General features: G+C 40.2%; 1 protein-coding gene across 8 annotated transcripts in view; it reads right to left on the bottom strand.

Moving 5' to 3' along the window:
• ubr4 (ubiquitin protein ligase E3 component n-recognin 4) overlaps positions 1-21,685 on the bottom strand; it is a 61,116-nt gene that overhangs the window by 34,257 nt on the left and 5,174 nt on the right. For 2 of the 8 annotated variants that reach the window (XM_038722923.1, XM_038722924.1), the window contains exons 11-42: positions 21,488-21,678; positions 21,121-21,220; positions 20,649-20,786; positions 20,151-20,268; positions 18,385-18,471; positions 18,243-18,284; positions 14,440-14,627; positions 14,116-14,272; positions 13,874-13,959; positions 13,563-13,732; positions 12,928-13,207; positions 12,453-12,585; positions 11,855-11,934; positions 11,639-11,767; positions 10,754-10,936; positions 10,335-10,457; positions 9,890-10,119; positions 9,268-9,386; positions 9,075-9,172; positions 8,386-8,543; positions 8,051-8,257; positions 7,750-7,851; positions 7,567-7,667; positions 6,659-7,046; positions 6,341-6,404; positions 6,059-6,250; positions 3,784-3,854; positions 2,886-3,078; positions 1,972-2,202; positions 1,678-1,848; positions 1,404-1,586; positions 830-988 (exon numbers count right to left, since the gene is read on the bottom strand). In XM_038722923.1, coding sequence (XP_038578851.1) covers positions 830-988; positions 1,404-1,586; positions 1,678-1,848; positions 1,972-2,202; positions 2,886-3,078; positions 3,784-3,854; positions 6,059-6,250; positions 6,341-6,404; positions 6,659-7,046; positions 7,567-7,667; positions 7,750-7,851; positions 8,051-8,257; positions 8,386-8,543; positions 9,075-9,172; positions 9,268-9,386; positions 9,890-10,119; positions 10,335-10,457; positions 10,754-10,936; positions 11,639-11,767; positions 11,855-11,934; positions 12,453-12,585; positions 12,928-13,207; positions 13,563-13,732; positions 13,874-13,959; positions 14,116-14,272; positions 14,440-14,627; positions 18,243-18,284; positions 18,385-18,471; positions 20,151-20,268; positions 20,649-20,786; positions 21,121-21,220; positions 21,488-21,678 — 4,872 coding nt within the window. The remainder of the gene's footprint in view (positions 1-829; positions 989-1,403; positions 1,587-1,677; positions 1,849-1,971; positions 2,203-2,885; positions 3,079-3,783; positions 3,855-6,058; positions 6,251-6,340; positions 6,405-6,658; positions 7,047-7,566; positions 7,668-7,749; positions 7,852-8,050; positions 8,258-8,385; positions 8,544-9,074; positions 9,173-9,267; positions 9,387-9,889; positions 10,120-10,334; positions 10,458-10,753; positions 10,937-11,638; positions 11,768-11,854; positions 11,935-12,452; positions 12,586-12,927; positions 13,208-13,562; positions 13,733-13,873; positions 13,960-14,115; positions 14,273-14,439; positions 14,628-18,242; positions 18,285-18,384; positions 18,472-20,150; positions 20,269-20,648; positions 20,787-21,120; positions 21,221-21,487; positions 21,679-21,685) is intronic. The other 6 variants (XM_038722929.1, XM_038722930.1, XM_038722925.1 and 3 more) reach the window with 5 other exon arrangements.

The following is a 21,685-nucleotide window of genomic DNA, read 5'->3' as shown; positions in this document are numbered from 1 at the left end:
ACCAAATTCCTACATATTAGCCGTTCATTAAAAAATAGAAGTCTCCTTACCTAAGGTTAGTGTGAACAGCTACTCTAATTCTATCATGACTTGTCACAAGCAAAATAACATTGTTGTCTCTAGTGTTTGAATTTTAATAGGTTTATTTGCACACATGAAATTAGAACGTTAAACTTTTTTGCAACAGGCCCCAATGAACTTAAGTTATGTTATACAGCTAACATGTTTAATCGGATATTTTAAAAAAATAAAACTAAAATGTAATCACAGTTCAAATTATAAAAAATAAAAAGGTAATTGTTAACAAAACAATACATTTTTTAAAACAAAACATACTAAAGAGTCATAAACTCATTTAAAAAGTGTTTACTGAGGTAGTAAATCAGCTGATAAGTAGCAACATTTTACCATCATTTTTAATGGAACCAGACTTCTTCTTTTGAAACCAGCGGACTCGCGCCCTGCTGGCCGTTATAGAGAATGCAGTTTTAAGTTCCGTCTGCATGGTTTCACTTTGACACCCAGAGGTCGCTGCTTGATTGAGATTAGAGAAATAACATTTGACAGCCACTCGTCACCTAACTAAAACTCTAGATTGGACAGCAGTGCCTGCCATGAGCTGCAAAACAACTGCAGGATGTTGAGTTTCTAATTTATTTATTTTTTTAATACTCATGTTTCTGCACTGGCCCGATCTGGCCAGTGAGTTGCTAGTTCAACTGTCCCGATGTTACTTTTTACTGGCCCCGGGCCATCGAGCCACCGTCATTGTCAAGCCCTGCAAACAAAACAGAAAAATCTTAAATTTACAAGAAGCTGGTTTTCTGACCTTGAGGCCGCACACAGCCAGATAATCTTCATTACAAGGGTTGCCTGTGAGACTGAGGACTGTGAAAGGGACTGGTGCAGAGGCCAGACGGGTCAGTGTCAGCTTCCTCTTGCTCGAGTCAGCTTGTTTCAGAAGAGTGGACAGCTGCAAAACTGTTATCTGTCAAGCGGGAGATGGAAAGAAAACGGTTATGGTTAGTTTTCAATAAGACGACAATGCATACTGGCGATGATGGCAATTATAAAGCAAACACAATATGAAAGATGACCCAACAGAAATGCTCATTCAAGGGTGTAGAAATGAACCTTATACTGAGTTTATATTCTAAATTTATCGAATTTATATTTATATTACAATAGTCTGACACCTTGTATTTACTGTATGGAATGATATGATGATTACATGGACAATATCTTGAATTGAAATTTGAAACCATACAGCATTAACAAAAGAGCAGTTTTTTTTGGGCTCCATTTTAACTCAACTAAGGCATACAAAATTAAATAAAATAATTAAATTATTTATATTATTATTATTATTTCAGGATTTCAGTTCACAGATTTGTAAAACTTACTTTTCCCTTTTCATGGCTGACTGCAAGGTGCTGGCGGCGGCCGTGGGGTGAAGACAGGACACACATGGCAACACGGCGCAAGACATGTGCACTAATGAGCTGGCGTATAGTTTGTCCCTGGTCACCACTGTAGTTCATCCTCACATTCTCAAAAGCCCCTTCCTGAGAGCCGAGCGTGGGCACCTGAGGAGAAGCGCAGCAATTTACATACACTGTAGTTTCTAATCAAGTGGTTACTTTTTCTAACCGCTCCAAAATGTCAAGGCCTTCATACCATTAACTGGTCTGTCATCTCCACACTTTTGTCCTGAGTATGCAGTTCATTGAGGGCTTGCTGAGCCCGGCTGCTGCTTCCCACTGCTGATGCCTGCTGAAAGTTGGTCTGGATGGCTTCCATGAGAAACATGAGCATCTCCAGAATGACTGCTGCAGTGGACGATCCCATCTGTTGTGGCGAAAGAGAGCCAAAAGCTTGAGTCACGCAGTGCATATAAAATAAATATTAAATACATCTGCTTTAAGAAGTGCAGTAATGTAATCCAGAACAACTAAAAATATTTTCTCTCACCACTTGTGCTAGCAACTCTTCCTGGCAGCCCTCGATGCTCTTGCACACACTCTTCTTAGGTCTGTCTTCATCACCAGGTTTGCCATCACAGATGGTGACCTTGCCCTTGTCTGAGGGTGAGGCATTCTGGTGGCGGATAGCACTGTCAGGCATACGCAGCTCACTCTGGAACGCAGAAGCCTCTTTTAGAGTAGAGCCCATACCGCTGCTGGGGCTGCGTTTGACCAAAGCCTGTGGAAGGTGTGACACAAATAAGAGCAGTGAGAACCACAACACCGCATATATAATCAATAAGCATCTCTTAAAGCATCTTTTTTTGTTTAAATCTTTACAATTTGGATAACCTGCTTTTGTTTTCACTTTGCTAGCTCCTCCACATTGTGGAGTATATAGATAGTTAAAAAGGAGGTCAGAGAGATTGTGTTGGATGGCGGTGCACTTTATCTAAACTGCCTCCAAAAGCAAACAAAAATCATGGATTGACGAGACTTGATATGACTGGAACAATCAACTGTTCTGGTAATTGGAATTTGCTGCATATTAATACAATATACTTTTACTTTGTTAACCCACTGAACAAATCTAATATGAGCCACTGTAATCACAAAACTGACACAGAAGATGAAAACATAGCAAACCAAAAGAAAGAAGGCAAAGGCCTATTATATTTCTTATCAAACTAACAGCAAACTGAAGGCAGAATGTAGTTGATGGTTTGTTTATCATCACATGCACATAAATCCATAATATAAGATTAACTAGGAAAGCTGGCCTTTCAGTAAACAAAATGTTGACAACAAACATAGCATGATTTCTCTAATTCTCTGGCCACGTGTGTGGGCTAGCTATAACCCTGACAAAATGAAATGACTGGATGGAAGTCAATGGGGGAATGACTTGCAAGCCAAAGTTACCGCTGTTGTTCTCTTCCCATGATGACCTGAGGTATTCGGTCTCACCTGGCAGCTGCCATCCTCTTTGGCACCGCAGTCACAGAAGAAAGAACCATATTTGGCATAGGAGATCTCATGGTCTTTGTGACAGACCTTGGCGCACACTGTGCACACACCTACCCCATCCACCATCTTACAGGTGTGACAGTGGTACCTAAAGAATGAAAAAGGACCAGGACAAGACTGTGTATAGTACATCAACAACTTAGCAATGACAGAATGTCACCTGCATACTTCTACAAGGCATTTTAACTCTAAATCCCATTTGTGTATGTTCATGACAGAAAAACAAATATAACCACATTCCAGAGTTCACACACCAAAAACCTTCTAGGTGTTGCTTCCAGGTTTAGCTTCGACAAAAGAAAAACCTTTGTTGCATTAAGGCATGCTCACATGTAGGGAAATTACATTAAACACATACTAAACAGTTTAATCAGTAGTACTTTACTAGTTGCCTTCACTATTAGCAACCTAACACATTAGCACAGGAGCAACAAAACATGCTGCTTACAGAAAATAGGCTATAAACACAATGACTAGTTGTTACTTTTCCTTTCATATACATAACACTGAAGTATGGCCTTTATATTTTATTTAAACAAAAAAATACAAGTGTACAAAGAACTTTTCTGACTCCTGTAAATCTACTGTGTGTAGGTCTTTAGATCTTTATAGCCCAAGATTTTCTTATTTATTCTGTGTTTTGAAAGGGTTCCTGTGTAGCTACAAGGCTGTTGCACCTGATAATAGATAGAGGTGTAACGGCCCTGTAGTCTACACCAAACCTACTAAATACATTAACTTCATCATGAAAAAATAAACAACAATAAAAAAGAAAATCACAGGGATTCTTTACCAGTGCTGGTTCATGAACTCCTTCTGAGTAATGGTGAAGGTGCAGAGCTTGTTGCAAAGAGAGTCTTCATCCTGTCAAATGATGACAAACAAGTCAAGATGGGTTGTTCATTTAGCAACTGAGCATAAAATGAGTAAAGCGATTAACTTACTTAAATATGTTTTAGTGAAAAAAAGTGATAGGGGCTTTTAACATGATATTGCCAGTCTATTGCATATCACAATATGCATTACAGTCTAAGTATACGGACTCAGCTGATTGGGTCTCTGAGACTCTTCGACAAGACAGGCTATTAGAAGAAATGGGAACACATGTAGCAAAGTAACTAACACAAAGTCAGTCATAATTTTGCTGCTACAATTTTTTCAGCTCAGTTAAATCTTAATTGTTTTATTTCATTACTTCTTCTAACCCCACAGGCTTTACCAGAGGAGAGAGAAGCAAACACTTTAAATGCGACCAGCAGTTTTTTTATTTGATTTTATAAAGTAAAAAACTACGGGAGATTTACGGGGAAATATTTAAACGGGAGGATACTGGGTGAGAATGGAAAAATACGAGAATCACAGGGAAAACGGGAGGGTTGACATGAGAGGAGTAGAGTTAGGCTACATACACAACTACTACAGTTTTTAAACAGTTTTATAACTAATACGATCTCCTTCCGTTTTAGCTGCGTATCAGAGTTGATCTACGTCCATATTAAAATGACGAAAACACGCCATCTAGTGGCCGTTCACATACACAGGGCAGGCCGGTGTAAACATGAAGCAGAGGGTCTACTCCGCATTTGCAGAAGATTTGGCGAAAGAAGAAGGTAATACAGACAAATAACCACACCATTTTTTTTTGCATTGACGAACGACAACGAAGTGGAACTATTACTGAAAGCAACATGGGAGTACAAAGAGACTGACGGCGGAAAAACGGACAGGGAGTCGTAAAGTAAATACGGCGACATGCACAGTACAAGTTTTATTTACACAGTAATAAATATACTGAAACTAAATCTCTGTCAGTTGCATTGTGTTTTTGCTTTGCATCACTGACAATTCCGAATCAGAAAGCCAAATGTGAGTGTCTGTGTCATCATTTTATAAAGTCCTCCGTTTTTGCCTACGGATTTGTCATTTTAATCTGGACGGAGGCGGAAACATAGCAAAAGATCTCCATTTTAAAATGAAAACAGAGAGAGAGAGGCAGTCAGCTGATTGAGTAAACCTCTCTGCATCAGGAAATTCATACTGAAGGATAGTGTTGTAGTCAAGACCGCCCAAACCGAGACCAAGTCAAGACCAAGACCAGAGTTTATCGAGGACGAGACAAGATCAAGACTTTTAGGGGCTGAGAGCAGTCGAGACCAAGACCAAGGGAGGGCTAGACCGAGTCAAGACCAAGACCAGTTCTCTGCATTGCATGGCACGCAATAAAATGTGGAACGAGATCATACGTACTTCTCAAATTGATCTGAAAGATCCACATTCCCATTAAAACACCCACATACAAACACTAAGAGCTGAAATCAATGTTAAGCATTGCAGGGAGGGGTGACAGTCATTAATTAGGGTTATTGGTTGCATTTGAAGCAATATGTTTTACTTCCATTCAAAGTTAGGATGTTAACAAATCAGACAATGCAAAAGCAATTTATTGACATTCCTGAAGTTATGATCTTGACTGGTCTTCCTCAGTGTCCGAGACAAGACTGAGTACAAATGCGGTCGAGACCGAGACAAGACCATCAAAAAGTGGTCTTAAGACCGAGACAAGACCAAGACCATCAAAAAGTGACCGGTCTCGAGTACTACAACACTACTGAAGGATCGGTCTCTCTCTGCCTGATGCGCTTTGGGTCAAGACAACTGAATTCTGGTAGCGGGCAGGTGTGTCTGTGAGATGAGCATGATCGCGACAGTTCCACACGATCGCTCCGGCTTGTTGCTCCTCTAGTCTGATTGCGGCTTAACTGTCTTTGTAAATGATTAACTGGCCACATCAATAGCTTCCTGTCTGAAAAGGACTTTGGTTCTAGCTGGCTTTGAAAACTGCTCTGACTGCATAGTGAAACCATTTTGATCAGATGATACAATAATCGCGGGAAATTTGTCCCACGATTATTGTATCATCTGATCAGCTTTTCTGATCAGCCTTTTTAGAGACCACCGATCAAACTAGTTAAAGCCAATAACGGCCGATTAAGATTGGTGACCGATCAATCAGAGCACCCTTAATGTTTCTGTTTCAGGTGGTTAGTCATAAAGGGATGAGATCTCACAGAGTCCTCTGCCTGGGAATCATCCTCCTCTACTGCCAGTTCCTCCACCCAGTCCGAGTCCACTTCCATGGCCTTCTCTTCTCCCTCCATCAGCAGTGCTGTAGTGCCTTGGCCACTGCTTTGGCGCAGGGCATTCATCACATCAGCCAGATAGGAGATGATGTGGCACGAGCATTCCAGCATGCTGGCGTGCTGAAATCAAGAAAGAGGTGCACATCAAGTAGCTGGATCAAGTCAAAATAAGACACTTCTGGGGTAACAAACCGAAATATAAAAATGTACCTTTCCTTGGGTCAAGTTTGAGCTCACTTTTTCCACAACGTTCTTCTGTGTTAAATACTTCTTGCTGCAGGGAAAATGTTTTGTCATTTTTAAATAAACAAATCGGACATTTAAGATTGTATTGCTGCATGATAATGGCTAAGGGGTTAGGTCGGCCAATGCAAACTTTCAATCCATGGTAAATAAACTGAGAGTCCCTTTATCAAGCATTTTTTCCTGGCGAGTTTAGCCCTAGTACTGATACCAAAAAAATCATGCAGTTCCCCCTGATGTAAATTAAATCAGGGGAACAGCATGTCTGTGAAACTGATTTCTTACCATCTGGTTAGCCAGTCGATAGCTGCCCTGTGCAGCTGCAGGTGGCCAGCTCCCTGTCCGGCGCTGGCAAGTGTGGCCATGATGACCATGAGCTCAGGAAAGCCTGTTCCATCACCGTTGGCCAGCATTTCTGTTGCCATGGGAATAAGGGTGCTGAGGAGGACGGTGCAAACTCCTTCGCCCACCTGGCTGTTGTCACGCACAATATGAGTGGTGAGCACCTGTAGAAGCTGTCGGTTTTCTTGCACTATTTCCAACTGCTCTGAGTCCTTCGGTGGGGTGGCGGTCATGCGCGTCAGCCAGGACTGCAGACGAGAGGGCTCCACACAGGCCAGCTGGGCCAGCGTGCCGCACAAACACAGCAGGCTGGGGTTTGGGCTTTTCTCAGCTGGGTATGATAAGGTTACCATGACATTTAGACTTTTTGAAAAATCTGATGCATCTGCAGCTTTAAAGATTTCTAATTAGATTTTTGACACTTTCAAGGCATCAGTATGCTTCAAATAAAGTGTTTGTTGGATCATCGAATAATCAGCAACAGACAATCAGACAAGCACGCCTACTTTTACGCAGCTGTCAGGGGCAGGTGTGCAGAGGTGACAAAGCATGCAGCAGTTAAACTTTTCTCTCATGCTACTTTTTTTTAAATTCTTTACACAAGTACTTTTGCCATTTCTTGTATAGTGCAACACCATGAAAGAAGAGAGACAGTCTGAATGTGTGTACATCTTTTGTCTCTCACACCTTTTTCACAGCAAACTGTTCACCCGGCATTTAAATGTGGCAATTCGGAACAGCACTTAACACTTTTGACATTACATATGGTCAGATGACAGTTGGTATAACCCAGTCCATTTGAAGCATACTTTTTTTCTTGATTGAAATTACACTTTCAACATTAGACTTACTGAGCTGGAAGAGCTTGGTGAAGAATTTCAGCACCCTGTTGCAGAACTTTGCTGATAGATTTTCATTGGCTGTCGCCATCATAATCTGGACAAGCTCACCACTGAAATAAAGTAGCACAAAATAAGTGAGGTAGCCGTACATCTGTGTAATAATGCAGCCTGTGTTTTCAGTTGAACAGGTACCTGAATGAAAAGAACTCTTCCATGGCCTTACGGACTTGACTGCTCTCAAGCTGCTTTTCAAGGTACTGAAGGCATTCCTCAAGAACAGACTCATCCAAACCACTAAAGAAAATAAAAGATCAAAAGGTTATTAAGAGTAGTGAGACTCAACCAAACACTAAATAAGCTGGCTATTAAACAAAAACAATATGCACAGTGAGTCATTATTCTCAGTGGGTTCAGCACTACCAACACCTGTTTAACAGCACACAGTGTTATTGATTAATGCATATCATTACATATCATGTCACACATTGCTCACCTGGTGGGGTCTGCGTGATTGGCAATGATGTTGTAACACCCGGTCACCAGACGCTCGTAGATGCGGGCTAGGAAGGCATCTGACTCCGATGGTCCGAGGATGCGCTCCAGTGAGGTGCTGCTGATCTCAGCCACACTTTCTGTGCTGCTCTCCAGGAGGAGGGGCAACAAAGTGCGCACAACCTGCGAAGGATTCAGCTCCTCTGTGCTGAGGTGACAAACATACAGCAATGTTAACAGAACAACAGGATTTCCATGAATTAATTCTATGGATCACATACCATTTGTTATATGTGAAATGATTAAGATTATCAACAGGACTGGACAACCACTTACACAATGAGGTCCCCAGTGAGGCGGACCAACGAGAGTAGGATGTGTTTAAGAGAAGAGGCCAGAGGCAAGGACTGACAACTCAGTGTGCCCAGGTGAGCTGCCTGGATGGCGCTGATATAGCTCTCAGATGGAATGGTATCATTGGCAAAGGCATTTCGCTGAGAAAAAAAAAAAAACACCCCACCAGATTATAATTCTTACAATTGTTGGTACAACCATTTTTCAAATACTTTAGATGTATATTTTCTATAATTAAAAATGAGCAGCCTAAGTAATAAATTCAACCAGATACAGATAGGAGAGTGCATTACATCTGATGTTTAAAATTGGAAGTTTAAACAAATACTACAATTCCATTGAAATAAATAAAATAAAAATAATACACAGACATTTAAAAATCTAAACAACAAAAAAAATGCAGTTGCTCAGAAGATAGCTTAGCCAAAGACGACAGCAGAGTGAGGATTTAGCATTTTGAGGTTGAGAACTGGAGCAGGTGTTAAAAAAAATTTTAATTTATACATCAGCCTTCAAGACAGACTAGGTCAATTACTTAGTACCTATCTGCTGTCAAAATTAGGTTTAAAAAACCCCAAAACATGAGTAGATTGCCTACTCTCCTTACTTAGCTTGCTCACAAAGAGGGACAGAGTCAAACTGAGCCATAAGCAACAACTTCACTCACGTACCCATGAGCCAATGTTGGGGAATTCATTGGTGTGGATGCTGTTCCAAGTCTCACATATTGTCTGTACAGCTGATGGCAAGTTCTGCATAATACTGTGACCTGTGAAGTTTCATTAATAAGTGCAGGTTAAAACAGTGAGTGTAGAAAAAGTTGTGTAAGTGAATGTACTGTTTAGGAGTAATTCCTTCACATACCAAGTGTGTTGGCCTTGCAGCGGGTGGAGCCAATGGACAGAACTGCAGCATAACCTTGGAGCTTGGCATCTGTAAGCTTGTTCTCCCCTTCCTCTGGGATGTTCATTAGCAGGTAAGACCTGGTCACGACAAGTTCGGTTTTTGATTAGGATAAAGGGATGAATGACACACCCATATTCACTTTTTGGATTTAACTACCGAAAAATACTGTTTGGCCTTGTGCATGTATTAGACTGCAACACTCTTTTTAAAATTCCCATCCTCATTATACGATACTTTCAAATATTTTAACTAAGTTCAGTTTCCCTAGATTTTTACTTTCCTCGGATAACTGTGACCTGGATGAGAATCTTCACAGACATCCGTTTATAATGATTCTAATGATGGACTGCATTAAAAAGTCCTCAAGTCAGGGATGAGATTACACAAAAACATTTTTAATCTTCTGGCTAAAGTGGATAAGCTTTAGCCAGAAGATAAAGCAATATTTAAACAAATCCTACAAATGTAATCATATCCTTCCACAGTATTCCAGCTTGCTAGACATAATGCATGAGCTGACAATTGTCTGATGCTCAGTGTTAAGCACAAGTGCAGAAGTTAAGAGTGATTCCTTTCTCACCTTGTAAAGGCTGTGTAAACATCAGTGAGCTGCAGTGCGGCAGGCAGCAGGTTCTTTGTGATTTCTGATGATTTGTGGGTGTCTGCCTCAATGGCAACCTTAGACAAATGGTCATCTAGGGAAACCTGCACTTTGGAGATGACTGCATCCAGTGTATAGATGGCTTGTAGAGAAGGTAACTGATGAAGTGGAAGGATGACATTCGGGTCTACACTGGAGAAGGTGGAAATCTGCAACAGAATCAAGTCGTCAAAGAATGGCAGTAACTGTGTTCACACACGTTGTCATGACCAAAATTTCAAAACCTTTCCATGATTTTACAAGGACCCATATTAAAATGTCAATGACCACCTATAATTACAGGAAGAGAGCTTTAGCTGTGTTTAAAACTTAGTGTGGACAACAATCATACACAAGTCAACAATGACTACATTATAATCATTACCTGTCTGGCAATGTACTCCTCTGCTAGCTCTACGTCGTATTTAACAGTGCTGCACTTAGCAGCCGTCGTCTCAACCAGAGAGGCTGCTTGGTCTGCTTTCATTCCCTGCTTCAGCAAGTGTTCCTGTCAGTAATGAAAAAGGACTCAAATATTCCATTACAGCATTAAAGACACAGGATATTGTGTAAATCAGAAATTAAGTAGTCAATCATTTCAGAAATGCAATTCTGCAGCATCCTGTTTCAACTGATTTGTTTGAAAATGTAAATAAATATGAGTAGAATAATCACATCATCATAAACTCTTCTATTTGACTATGGCCATGACACAATTTCAAATGTAATATTTTTTGACGTCATGTATTTGTTTTGGCATCAATCATGCTAACTAGCATGTATGACTGTCAGGTGTTAACAGACCTTGATCCAATTCACGTAGGTAGACACCCGCAGACGTGAGGACCATCGTAGGGTGTGCAGGATGTCGCTCTCACTGGGATCGCTACAGCCAGTCTTTAGCTGCTCCATGTAGGCCTTCGATGGTGGTAAAACCCCCAGGATCCTCCACAGTACAAGGAAGTAGTACTGAAGGGAACATGCCTCCTGTGCAGGGTGATAAAACAAACATGCGCTGTTTTCCAATCGGCACTCAGTTAATGTCAGGGCTGAAGACTGTTGCTGTTTAGTTACTATTAAAACACTTCCTGATGGTGCTTCACATTAAAAGTAGTGATGCACCGAAACGAAATATGATGAAAAACTTTCCCGAATATCAAACAAGGTTTTTTTGTTTAGGTGGATTTACCATAAAGGCTTGAACACGTGTGCACTCCAAATTTAGGCGCAACTAGCTTTATCACCTTCTCACAAACGACTGACAGAAACACTCAAAGCAGTTCAGACCTTTTGTTGCCCTTTCTAAGAAGTCAGCCACACATGGAGTGGATGTGCTAGCATACAGTCAACGTAACTGTTTGGTAAAATTTATTCAGTCTTTCAACTTATTAGGTCAAAAACCAAAAGTGCTTTTTTTTGCTATTTTCGGCCGATTAATTTAGGTTGCCAAACATTCGGTGCATTCCTAATTAAAAGGCTTTCAAAATCAAACAACTGGAAGGTTTTTATTTAAAGTTCATTTGGAAAGTGAATGATGAAGAAATGGTGGGGCCACAAAGAGCTGGTAACTTGAAACGCTGGGGACAACATGAGCTTAAAGTAGTTCAGGGCAACTGTGATGCTGCCTGCATCACGGCCTTGTTAACCAATTTACACAATTCATGGTTTGCTCATGAGGTGTTTTCTCACCATAGGAGTGATGGGCTTGTTCTCCTGTCTTCTTGCTGTGTCAAACTGAGAGCCTGCTACCAGGAGTGAGATGAGCCACCCGTACAGGTCATCGTATTTAACTGCGCCACTGAACAGCTTAGGAAAGACCTACAAGGCAAGAAGAAACGTTATGTTTGAAAACAGTGAAGGACATTATATTTTTGTATACTTATTTATTAGAGGTCAAAGTTTCACCTTGCTGTCCAGTCTGCTGATATCATCTTCAGATGCCTCAGGGGACAGAACGCAGTAGAATTTGGGCTGAACATTTGAATCTAAGATGGAAATGCATGAAATCAGAACATTATTTTCTAGGACGAACAACACAAAAAAAGAAATAAGAACAGACAATATGAAATACACGTGTTTGTTTATTGCATCTCCTGTTGTTTTTAAGTTCGTCTTTTTTCAATAATTTTGCAATATTTCACACAGACACCTAGCACAAACTGCAATGTTTATCAGATGATGGGAGAGGCAGGAACAGTTACCATAACTGAAACCACTAAATACAATATACATTGCTTTCTGATGTTTTATAAGACTCAACTACACTCGACAATATGAGCAAATAACACTTTAAATGGCTTGCAGGATATAAGCACTGAGATAAAATGCAAATTGGGAAATCAATGCCACCAAGTTGAATGCTTAGGGCAACCACTGATCTGTTAATAATCTTTGTTTATGCTAAAAATAATGTGTGGCTGTGAAAAATCGATGCAAGCGTCTGGTGAATTTCTCTACCTGCTGCCATGCTCTGGCCAGTGTGTAAAATCTTCACTGATCTTACCTGCTGAACAGTGTTTGGCCCAGTTCTCCTCCACCTCTTTGAATCCATAGTAAAGTGGGAGACTGCTGCGTTTGCCACCTTCCTGAACAGAACATGGCCCGGTGGATGGTGGGGTGAGGAGGTTATACTGCACCTATGAATAATAATGGTGGTAGAGAGAAGATAAATTTCCAGTCATCACAGTACCACACACACATTTATTCAAATATTCAGCATCAGAATAATGATTTGTACTACCACTTTATTTGGGTGTCATGTTATTCCTATAACTGGGGTAATCAAATAAAAAAAACTTGGAAAGTTGGAAACCTTCTAAATATATGAATCTGTGGTATTAAGAGGTTGCTTTAAAGGAATTTTCTGTGAAAGTGAATGTGTAGACATTTTTGTATTCAAATAATAGAACACTAAATCTATGCAATTTGGCATCAGGACAAGAAAACCAGTAGAGAGAAGTAGCAGAGAAGCAATTAACCTGTTCAAAAAGGTACAAGGGAGCCTTGGAGTAGTGCCGGAGCAGGTAGTCAAAAACCAGACACAGGCGGGCCAGATTGAGGGGGACTGCCTTCAGCTGGGAGTCTATGCTCTGTGCCACTTCAGTGATGGCCTGGGTGACCAGGGTCAGGACTGACCGTCGGCCGCGCTCTGACAGATTGTGGAAAAGGAGCAGAAGGAGCTGAAGATGCTCCACATTAAGGTCATCTTCTCCATGAACAGAACTCTGGATAGTGTGTTGCTTCAATGTTCCCAGAAATCTATGAGAGCAGGAAATGAAAGGCAGCAGAAAGGAGAAGTGGGTAAAAAAGAAACCACAGCCCCACAGTAGATATGACTTTGAACTTCACTGTAAAAAGGTGTGTTCCCTCTGTTCTCGAATATTGGTAAAAACTGATCAACTTAAAAAGGTCTTCTTTTCGCTCATTACTTAACACGGAAGCCAAAGTGAAGCAGAGCGTTTCTGTGAGCACACTAACTCCAGTTGTTTTCTTTTTTAAATTATCAGTCAAAAGTACAAGTACTGATAAGGTGTTATGGTGAATGCTTCATGGGAAGAATTTAACCAGTTCATTGTAAAAATGAGCCTGATGAGTATTGCCATGGTTGCCATACCTTTCCCAGACTTTCATACACTCAGGAACATCTGGTTCTCCTTGCACACTGGCTTTGTGTTGCCATATGAGGAGAAGTCTGGAGAGGACCGATAATGATTGAGGGTGAATGTACAGGGGCCATGGGCCCTCCGAAAAGGGCGCAACCCCTAATTGTTGAAGAAGGGTGCTCTGGGAATGACAAGGGATTCAAGAATAAGTCTGTGGCATTAAATAAACAATTCAAATAAGATGCTCATTACTGTAAGTTAATCACAGAGATTTGTGATGCTGGTGAACAAGATACTGGCACAACAAAGAAATTCCTTTCACCTGCAAGGCCGGGGATGGAAGATCTGATGTTACCAGGGTGTGGTTGAAGTGATAAAGAGCTAAAGAAAACACTTCGTCTGAGGAACCTGAGGAGAAAAAAAAAAGAAGCTATAAACCTAGCGGCATGCATTGCTGTCTACTTCCTATGGGCTACACCTATCATTAGCTACCAAGCCAACAAAAGGAAGTCAGAGTAACATTTTGATCATCTTTATGATAAGCAGACATTTTTTCAGGTGTACCTTTGACATCTTTGTCAACGTCTTTGATGATGCTGGCTAACGTAGCCATGTGCTGCTCTGTCAGGGACACGCTCAGGTAGTTGCGGATGAAGTTGTTCCTGGACTTAAGCATTGATGTGGTGATGAAGTTCAAAATGCTGGAGGCTAAACTGAGGAACTATAGAAACAAACAATTGTGAGTTGCTGGGTTGTCATATGTTAAAACGGAAAAACTTTCATAAGCTGTTGGCAGAGACATAGCGACATATATGCTTGCATTATAAAGAAATGCATGAGCTGTTAACTCTGGACTTATGCTGTCAGTTCGCAAAAATTAGTCCTCACCAGTTCTGGGTCTTTACGGCCAGCTAAAATGTTGCCATTCTCGCTTGGATTCTGCTTGCTGGGACTCTTAAGTCTGGGAGAGGTCTCCAGGGGTGGCGGTGGTGGAGGGGGCGGGGGAGCGACTTTGTCTTTGGTGGGCGAAATTGTCTCCTCAAACCAAAGCCCCAAGATGGGTTCACTGTCATCATCTGTAGGGAAAGACAAATGATGTAAATGAATGAAATGAGCTGAGGTATGTCCCAAGACTTACACGATATTTGTGGAGTGGTAGTGGTGTTATCAAAAGGCAAAATGTAAAAAGCTTTAAAACTAGTTCATGACACCTACAACACTGTGCAGGACAAGAGCAAAAGACAGCAGTGAATAGTGAACATACACTGACTTCCTGTTGGTGAATATCCACTTAAAGATGAATACTACAGAATTCTTCTTCTAAGAATATCTTTCTCAAAAGACACACTTTTAACAAATATCCCTGACACTAAGGGAAACGCCATTTATTGTATTTATTTTACATACATTAATACCCTTGTCATTAAAACAGGTAGTGAAATTATAATGAATCATGCTGTAGTGTTTTCCCATGTCAGCCTAGTTACTGAAAAAAAAGCTGCTGTACAGTAATCCAGATTTGTGTAGCTCCAACAGATAGTTTGTAACACCTGTTTATGTACATGTTTTATTTCACTCTTGCTTTAGCCATTTAAATGTCCGTCTGTTAATAAAGCCCCGTTGAATTGAATGCTTGTGAAAATCTACAAATAATTAAGCATGAATCAAAGTTGTGTTCTTTTAATAAATTCTATTAAAAAAAACATAAGCATTTAAATTGCACGCAATGTTTGGTTCATAGCTGCCATATGCGATTGTGCAACTGGCAACTATGACACAAACAATGCTAAAGTCAGGCTGACGCTTAGTGACAAAAATGTGTTGTTACTCTCCAACGGAAGCTGTCCAGTATCTGCTGAGCTGAAACTAAATGAAACTAGAGGAAAACGTGGGATAATGGCGTCAGCCAAACAGACAAAGGCGGCGGCTTTGCCACAGTTTTGTCTAGCGTCAACTCACACTGAAGTGTTTCAGCAGCGGAGCATTTAGCCTGCCCTACGTTGTTGAAGTGTTGTTAATTTGTCACTGTGTGCTTCAACTACAGATAGCTCTCTGTGAGCCCGTTTCGTTATGCAATCTGCACGGCAATATCCACATGGAGCATCTCAGAATAAGAGCGTTTGTCTGATTTTGCTGACTTATTCAGATTTTGTTTATTTGTGCAGTTGTCCTTGCTTGTTGTGCTTCTACTATGGTTAAGTAGGCTATGTAGTTAAATAGTTTTGTATAGTCTGTTTTAACTGTGTTTATTGTTGATATACAATTGCGAGTGTGCACAGGGTGTTCTATCGACCAGATTCTCTCTGCCGGTCTGTGTCTGACTTCCTGCCTGGTTCATCTGCTCTGTGCTGCTCGACGCGGGTTTTGTCAAAAATAGACAGTGAATATTGAACTCTAGCTAAACCTTTTTTTAAAATCGCAATTAGATTTTCCCCCCTAATCGTTCAGCCCTACTACAGGTTAGCTTCACAGCAGCATCTGTAGCGACAGTTTGCTAACCCACAACTTGCATAACGTTAGTTACATTGCTTGCCGTGTCGTTGTTTGCTCTACATCATGGTATTTGATATGAACTTGATTTCTCCAGAATCAAATACCCCACCTTTAAATATTATCTTGGTGTACTAATACGGTCAATTCTGTCACATGGCCGACCAGCTATCTTTGAAGCATCATGGAAACTATGAATTACAAATGAAAAACTCATTTAAATATTAAAAGAACATTCTAATGCGATTGACACTATCATGAATGACTATTTGCTTTAAACCTATGGAAAAACCTATTCTGCCAAATTAATATTCAGTCTGTTACATTCAACCTCTCATGGAACAGAGGAAGAAATCCTTAACAGGTGGGATTTTAAGACCTAGCAAATGGGGCCTCTGCCAGAAATACTTTGTAAACCCAAAGGGGTTGCGAGGGTGAACTGAGTATGTCTTGCATCCTAAGCCACCATCTGATCCAGGTCAGATGGCAGCACTGCTCCACCGTTCACCCGAGAGTAAGACTTATGTCAGCAGATCTGATGATATGATTATAAAGTCAATCATTAATCTCTGGCCTATGGTGTTCTGCTACCAAGAACACTACCACTGTCTTACACTCAAAAAAAATAGTATTTGTCATGGACAATATGACAAGAGGAGAAGGTGCAAAGCATCATTCTGGTTAAAATCTGGCAGGCCATTACCTATGATCAACCCCTCTATGTTATTCTGTCGTTTCCTTCATGTGCATTCAATTTCCCCAGCAGAAATAGAGAATCATCAGATGGTGCCCTCTAAAAAGGACCCTATCCAGGAAATCCGAGACAGCCAGATACTCTAAGATCATGTTTGTGGCATGGGAACAGAAAACAGTGAGAGCCTTCCTCTCCCCAGCTGCATAGAGGCGAGTCGTCTAACACAGTAGTGCTCAGCTGGTTGCTCCTGAGTTTTCCCATTCCCGCTCCAGCCATCTCACCCTGGACAACTCCAGCAAAGGAACGAGTAGCGCTCCTATCATGGGTTTTGGTTCCAGAACCGGTTCTGTGTGTACAGGTGGAGCCCAACTACTTCTAGTGTCTCACTCAACCTCCCGCACTAGTTTTGACTCCTTCCCCACAAGAGGGTTGCCTTTTAAAAGAGTTATTTTAGTCAGGGGTTGGCCGGAGGTTTCTGCTTTCTCTTGCCATCCGACTGATGACACGCTGAACTCTATCACCTATCATTTTGAGTGGTGGCCCAACAACAATACCCTTTTTCAGTGGCTATGAATCAATTAAATATATTTTAGCAACTTTATGATTAGACTTGTAAAGTATTTCGCTGAAGACGCAGTGAGTTGAAGTATCTACAGATTAATTCAAATACAAAAAATAGGAACAACTTTTAAATCTTAAAAGAATATCACTTTAAGTTGATATTCACATTTGCATGCAACATTAAAAAATCATAACTTTTAAGGTGAAAGCAAGACATAGCATAGTGTGTTTAAGCCCATAGTTTACAAGCACAAATAGAATTTATCGTATTCAAGAATAATACCACTTTGTGACATGGGTTACATTATGGCTACATTATTTTTGTATTTGTACATTTTCAGACATGTGTGACAAGTAATGCGAGTAATAAGAATGTGATGACCAAAAATTAATAAATAAATAAATCATTGACATCTGAGGTATGGCTAGGAAATATAACCATAAAATAGTGATTAGTATTGATGAATTACTACATGTAAAAAAAAAATAAAAAAAAAAGGTTTATGTCTGTATTAAATTAAGGCAAGACAAGGCAGGGGCACAGACTGTAAGACAAAGGGATGATGTATTTTTAGGACACAGCTCTCAAAAACACCTGGGGAAAACTTTTACTTTACATAGCAAGAGGAGCTAAATTTAGTCCATCGGTAAAAACAATAATGAGCACCCACATGTCAACACCACTGGTATTATCCTTTGAACCACACCGAGCCACAGATAAACCTCTTTGACAAAACATTAAGATTTAGTTCATGTCAATTTCAGTTGAAAGCACCTTTCAGACTAGGGGTTGTTTTGCCAAAGTCTCTTCTTCTGTGGCTCTGTCATTACTAAGCTACTAGGGCCACAGCTCAGAGCCTAAACTGAGAGACATACAATAACAAAATGACTCTAAGACAGTGAAGTTGACACCAAGTCTTTGACCTGAGGACAGAAAACTGCTGACCTGAGACACAAGCTGCACTTGTCTTCTCCTGTCTTCTCTCTGCTGAAATAGTAGACACTGTCAACTACACTGTCATTGTGTGATGAAGGGACAAGATGTTTTAATTACATTACTGTGTGTGTGTGTGTGTGTGTGTGTTTACCCTTCTCACTGCTGCCATAACCTGACTGACTGATCCACTGACAGCACACCTGTTTCACTGCTTCACTGATACAGCTCAGCACTGACACTAGCTCAGAGATCAAACACAAACATAACTCTGCTTTCAGCACTTACATCCACACTGTCATAGAGAGAAATCTGAGGCATACCTTGAGGAATTACACAAAGCTTTAGAGATTATTGGCTTGTTGGTCGGTTTACTGATTCTCACTCAAGTGATGAGCATATAGGTTTACCTCTATTACAGCTACAGTTACATGATGCCCTGATCATGCCTTCATTCTATGGTCCATAAATCTATTGTATTTCCTTATTTAACGGTTTCTTCTAAATCAAATACATTAGAAATGCACAATATGGAATTTCAGGGCCGATAACCGATAATTATCTGGGGTTTTTTTGGGCTGATACCGATCAGTCTCCCAAATGCAAGAAAAATAAATCTAGTTTGTTTGTTGTTGTTGTTGAGTCCATCCTGAGAATAAAGAATAAATTAAATCATAAATTAAAGTATTAAATAATTTGTCATAACTTTGATTTTATTTTATTTTTTTAAATATGTAGACTAATACATATTTAATACTACTAATAATAACGACACTAATATCAATCCTTATTGACAAGCATGTACAGGCTACAAAAAAACCCCCATTAGAATAGCTTCACATACCTTGAAATAATTAATGATTACCCAAAGTCTTTAGACACCACTGTTTAACAAACAATCCTGTGGTCACTTATCCTCTGTTCTGTTATTGTCCCTCAGCAGCTGGAGAGAGCCTGGAGAGGACTGCTTGGTCTCAGCCTTAAAATCTTTAGGTTGTTCATGACAATTTCGGTATTAGAATAACAACCTCTCTATGTCTGGGTAAAACATGCAGCCTGTGGATGGAGGAGACAGTGAAAGGGCTGCAGAGAGAACAGACAAAGATGTCGTATTTATGCAAGTTTATGTCCTGCTTCTTCAACGGGTGATTGATATCTTGCTTGTACTTCCGTACTTTGTTGGATAACAAGCAGAGTCATTGCGACTGGAGTGAAATTTAACCACAAGTTTGTTTTATTCTCTCTGTTGTGGCCTCTTTGATCTGCTGTCATAATTCAGAACCCGGGTTTCGAGAGACGCCCCTCGTCAGCATGCTCCACGTTATCGGATATTACTATCGGCTGAAATTCCATTATTGGAACAATTACAATTTAATGTTCGTACTTATCAGCCAATAATATATCAGTCATTGACATATCGTGCACCCTTAATATGTATATTATCATTATAATTGATCACTTGTGATAATGAGACATCTTGGGCTCAATATACAGTTTAAATCCTTGCATTATTGAAAACTACTTAATACTTACCACTAAGCAAAGTCTGTGTTTAAATGTTTGTATTTCACTCAACATCCTAAATACACTAAAATCCTTCTCTTTGTTGGACACCCACTTTGCTGCACATTTCATATGAATGACAAGTCATCTACTTCTATCAAGTTGAATAAAATGCTTAATTATCCAGTCCTTTGAGTTGTTGTTCCTGTATTATCAATGCTGGCAGAAAAATCAATGTGTGCTCTGTTTCTTGTATTATCTGTGAATGAAGTAAAAGTTATGTCCAGACAACTGTCAGAGGTGTGATGTTCTTCTTGTTTTGCAAATCTAAAGCTACTATGAGTGCATGAACGCTCAATTTTAAGGAGGCTTTCTGAAGTCATCATGTAATTGCTTTAATCCAGAATGATAAAGTACCTTGACTGCTATCCTCCTCTGTACTGCTGAAATCATCCTCATAGTAGGTGTTTGAATCTGTAGAAGCACTGGCGTCACTGCTGACTGAGCCCTTCCTCTGGCGTTGGAGAACACAAGCCTGATGGAAGGAAAAACATGGACAATCTTAAAAATGAGCACACTTGTCAATCTTTCCATTACTATCACACACTTTTTCCAATCATACACCAATTTTATTAACAAAGCAGTATGTAGAGGAGAGGCCATTTGTTTTGTCTTTTATGTCTAATTTATGTCACCTTTTGTGTTATGTAAATATCAAAACTAGAAAAATTAGCCTTTAGGAGAAAAACATTTTCCCCCTTACAGGCAGCTACCAGATGAAACGCATCTTATGACCTTCTGTCAGTTTTCCCAAAAGCAGCACAAGCGCCTGCTCTCGGTCTGTTTGCAATGGTCAATAAAACAACATAATTTGCTATTCCCCAAAGTATGTGCGTAAATATATAATGATTGCACCTTTTTGTAGGAAGTGGAGAGAAGGGTGAACAGCAGATTGGTCAGGGGCACAGAGTCGATGAGCCTTTGGACCCTCTGGATGGAAGTGCTCTGTGCCATGATGTTGAGCTCAGCTGGTGGCCCATCGCTCGCCCAACCCTGCAGGTGGAGGGAGGGAGGAATTGGAATGAGGAAACATGGCTTTCAAAGAACAGATGATTACATTTGCAAGTATTTGTTATACGTTTTGCTTGCATGTTTACATCATTTTATTCTATTTTTTTTTTTTATATATTTTATAGACAGCTACCACCAAATGAGTAATAAATCAAGATTGGAGATTTAATTCATTATAATGTTGAGGGTTTGTCTACAATCACCCCAATGACGGTGGTAAGTCTTGTGCTTATATGAACGGTACAAATCTAAGACACATTTGTTAAATTATGGACATTTTCTTTGAAATACAACAGAAGTTTATTGCTTCACTTACCCGGTGCAAGGCCTCAACTTGCAGATCCTGGAAAAGTGAAGTCAAAAGTTTGATGGCATGGTTGGCCAGGATAACGGACAAAACGCCAAACCCTTGGTGACTTAAGAAAAACAACAAAAATAATTAATGCACACAAAATCACTTTTCAAGTGTGACTTTTTATGCATCACATGTCAGAAATATGCAAATTGTGGTTTTTAATTTTTAAAATCAGCAAATAATTTTTTTTTTATTTCAGTTACCGCTGCCCACACCTTCATTTATATAAATAAAAAACACTGCATAACTGTTGAAAATCAAAACATAAAACTGAGCCATAAGACACTAGAAAAATTATGTGAACTTATTCATATTCATTGGAAATTACCCTTTTCCAGGACCAAGTTTGGGTGATCCCGCGCCATCCTTGGTGCGAGCAGCAATATCCCGGACACGCAGGGCAGCCAAGGGATCCTTCTCTTTCCCTTTATCTGCCAGGGCAGTGGGGCTCAGGTTAAGAATCAGGTACAGGCTGTTCAAAAGGCACCAGGCTCCAAGCAGCTGGAAGTTCTGATAATGCTGTATT

The sequence above is a fragment of the Micropterus salmoides genome, unplaced genomic scaffold, assembly GCF_014851395.1.
Source record: "Micropterus salmoides isolate LMB-PRFRI ecotype aquatic unplaced genomic scaffold, ASM1485139v1 Ms_hic_scaffold_16, whole genome shotgun sequence".
In the NCBI taxonomy this organism is placed as follows: domain Eukaryota; kingdom Metazoa; phylum Chordata; class Actinopteri; order Centrarchiformes; family Centrarchidae; genus Micropterus; species Micropterus salmoides.
The sequence above is the reverse complement of the archived record's forward strand: the minus strand, read 5'-3'. Positions and strand labels throughout refer to the sequence as shown.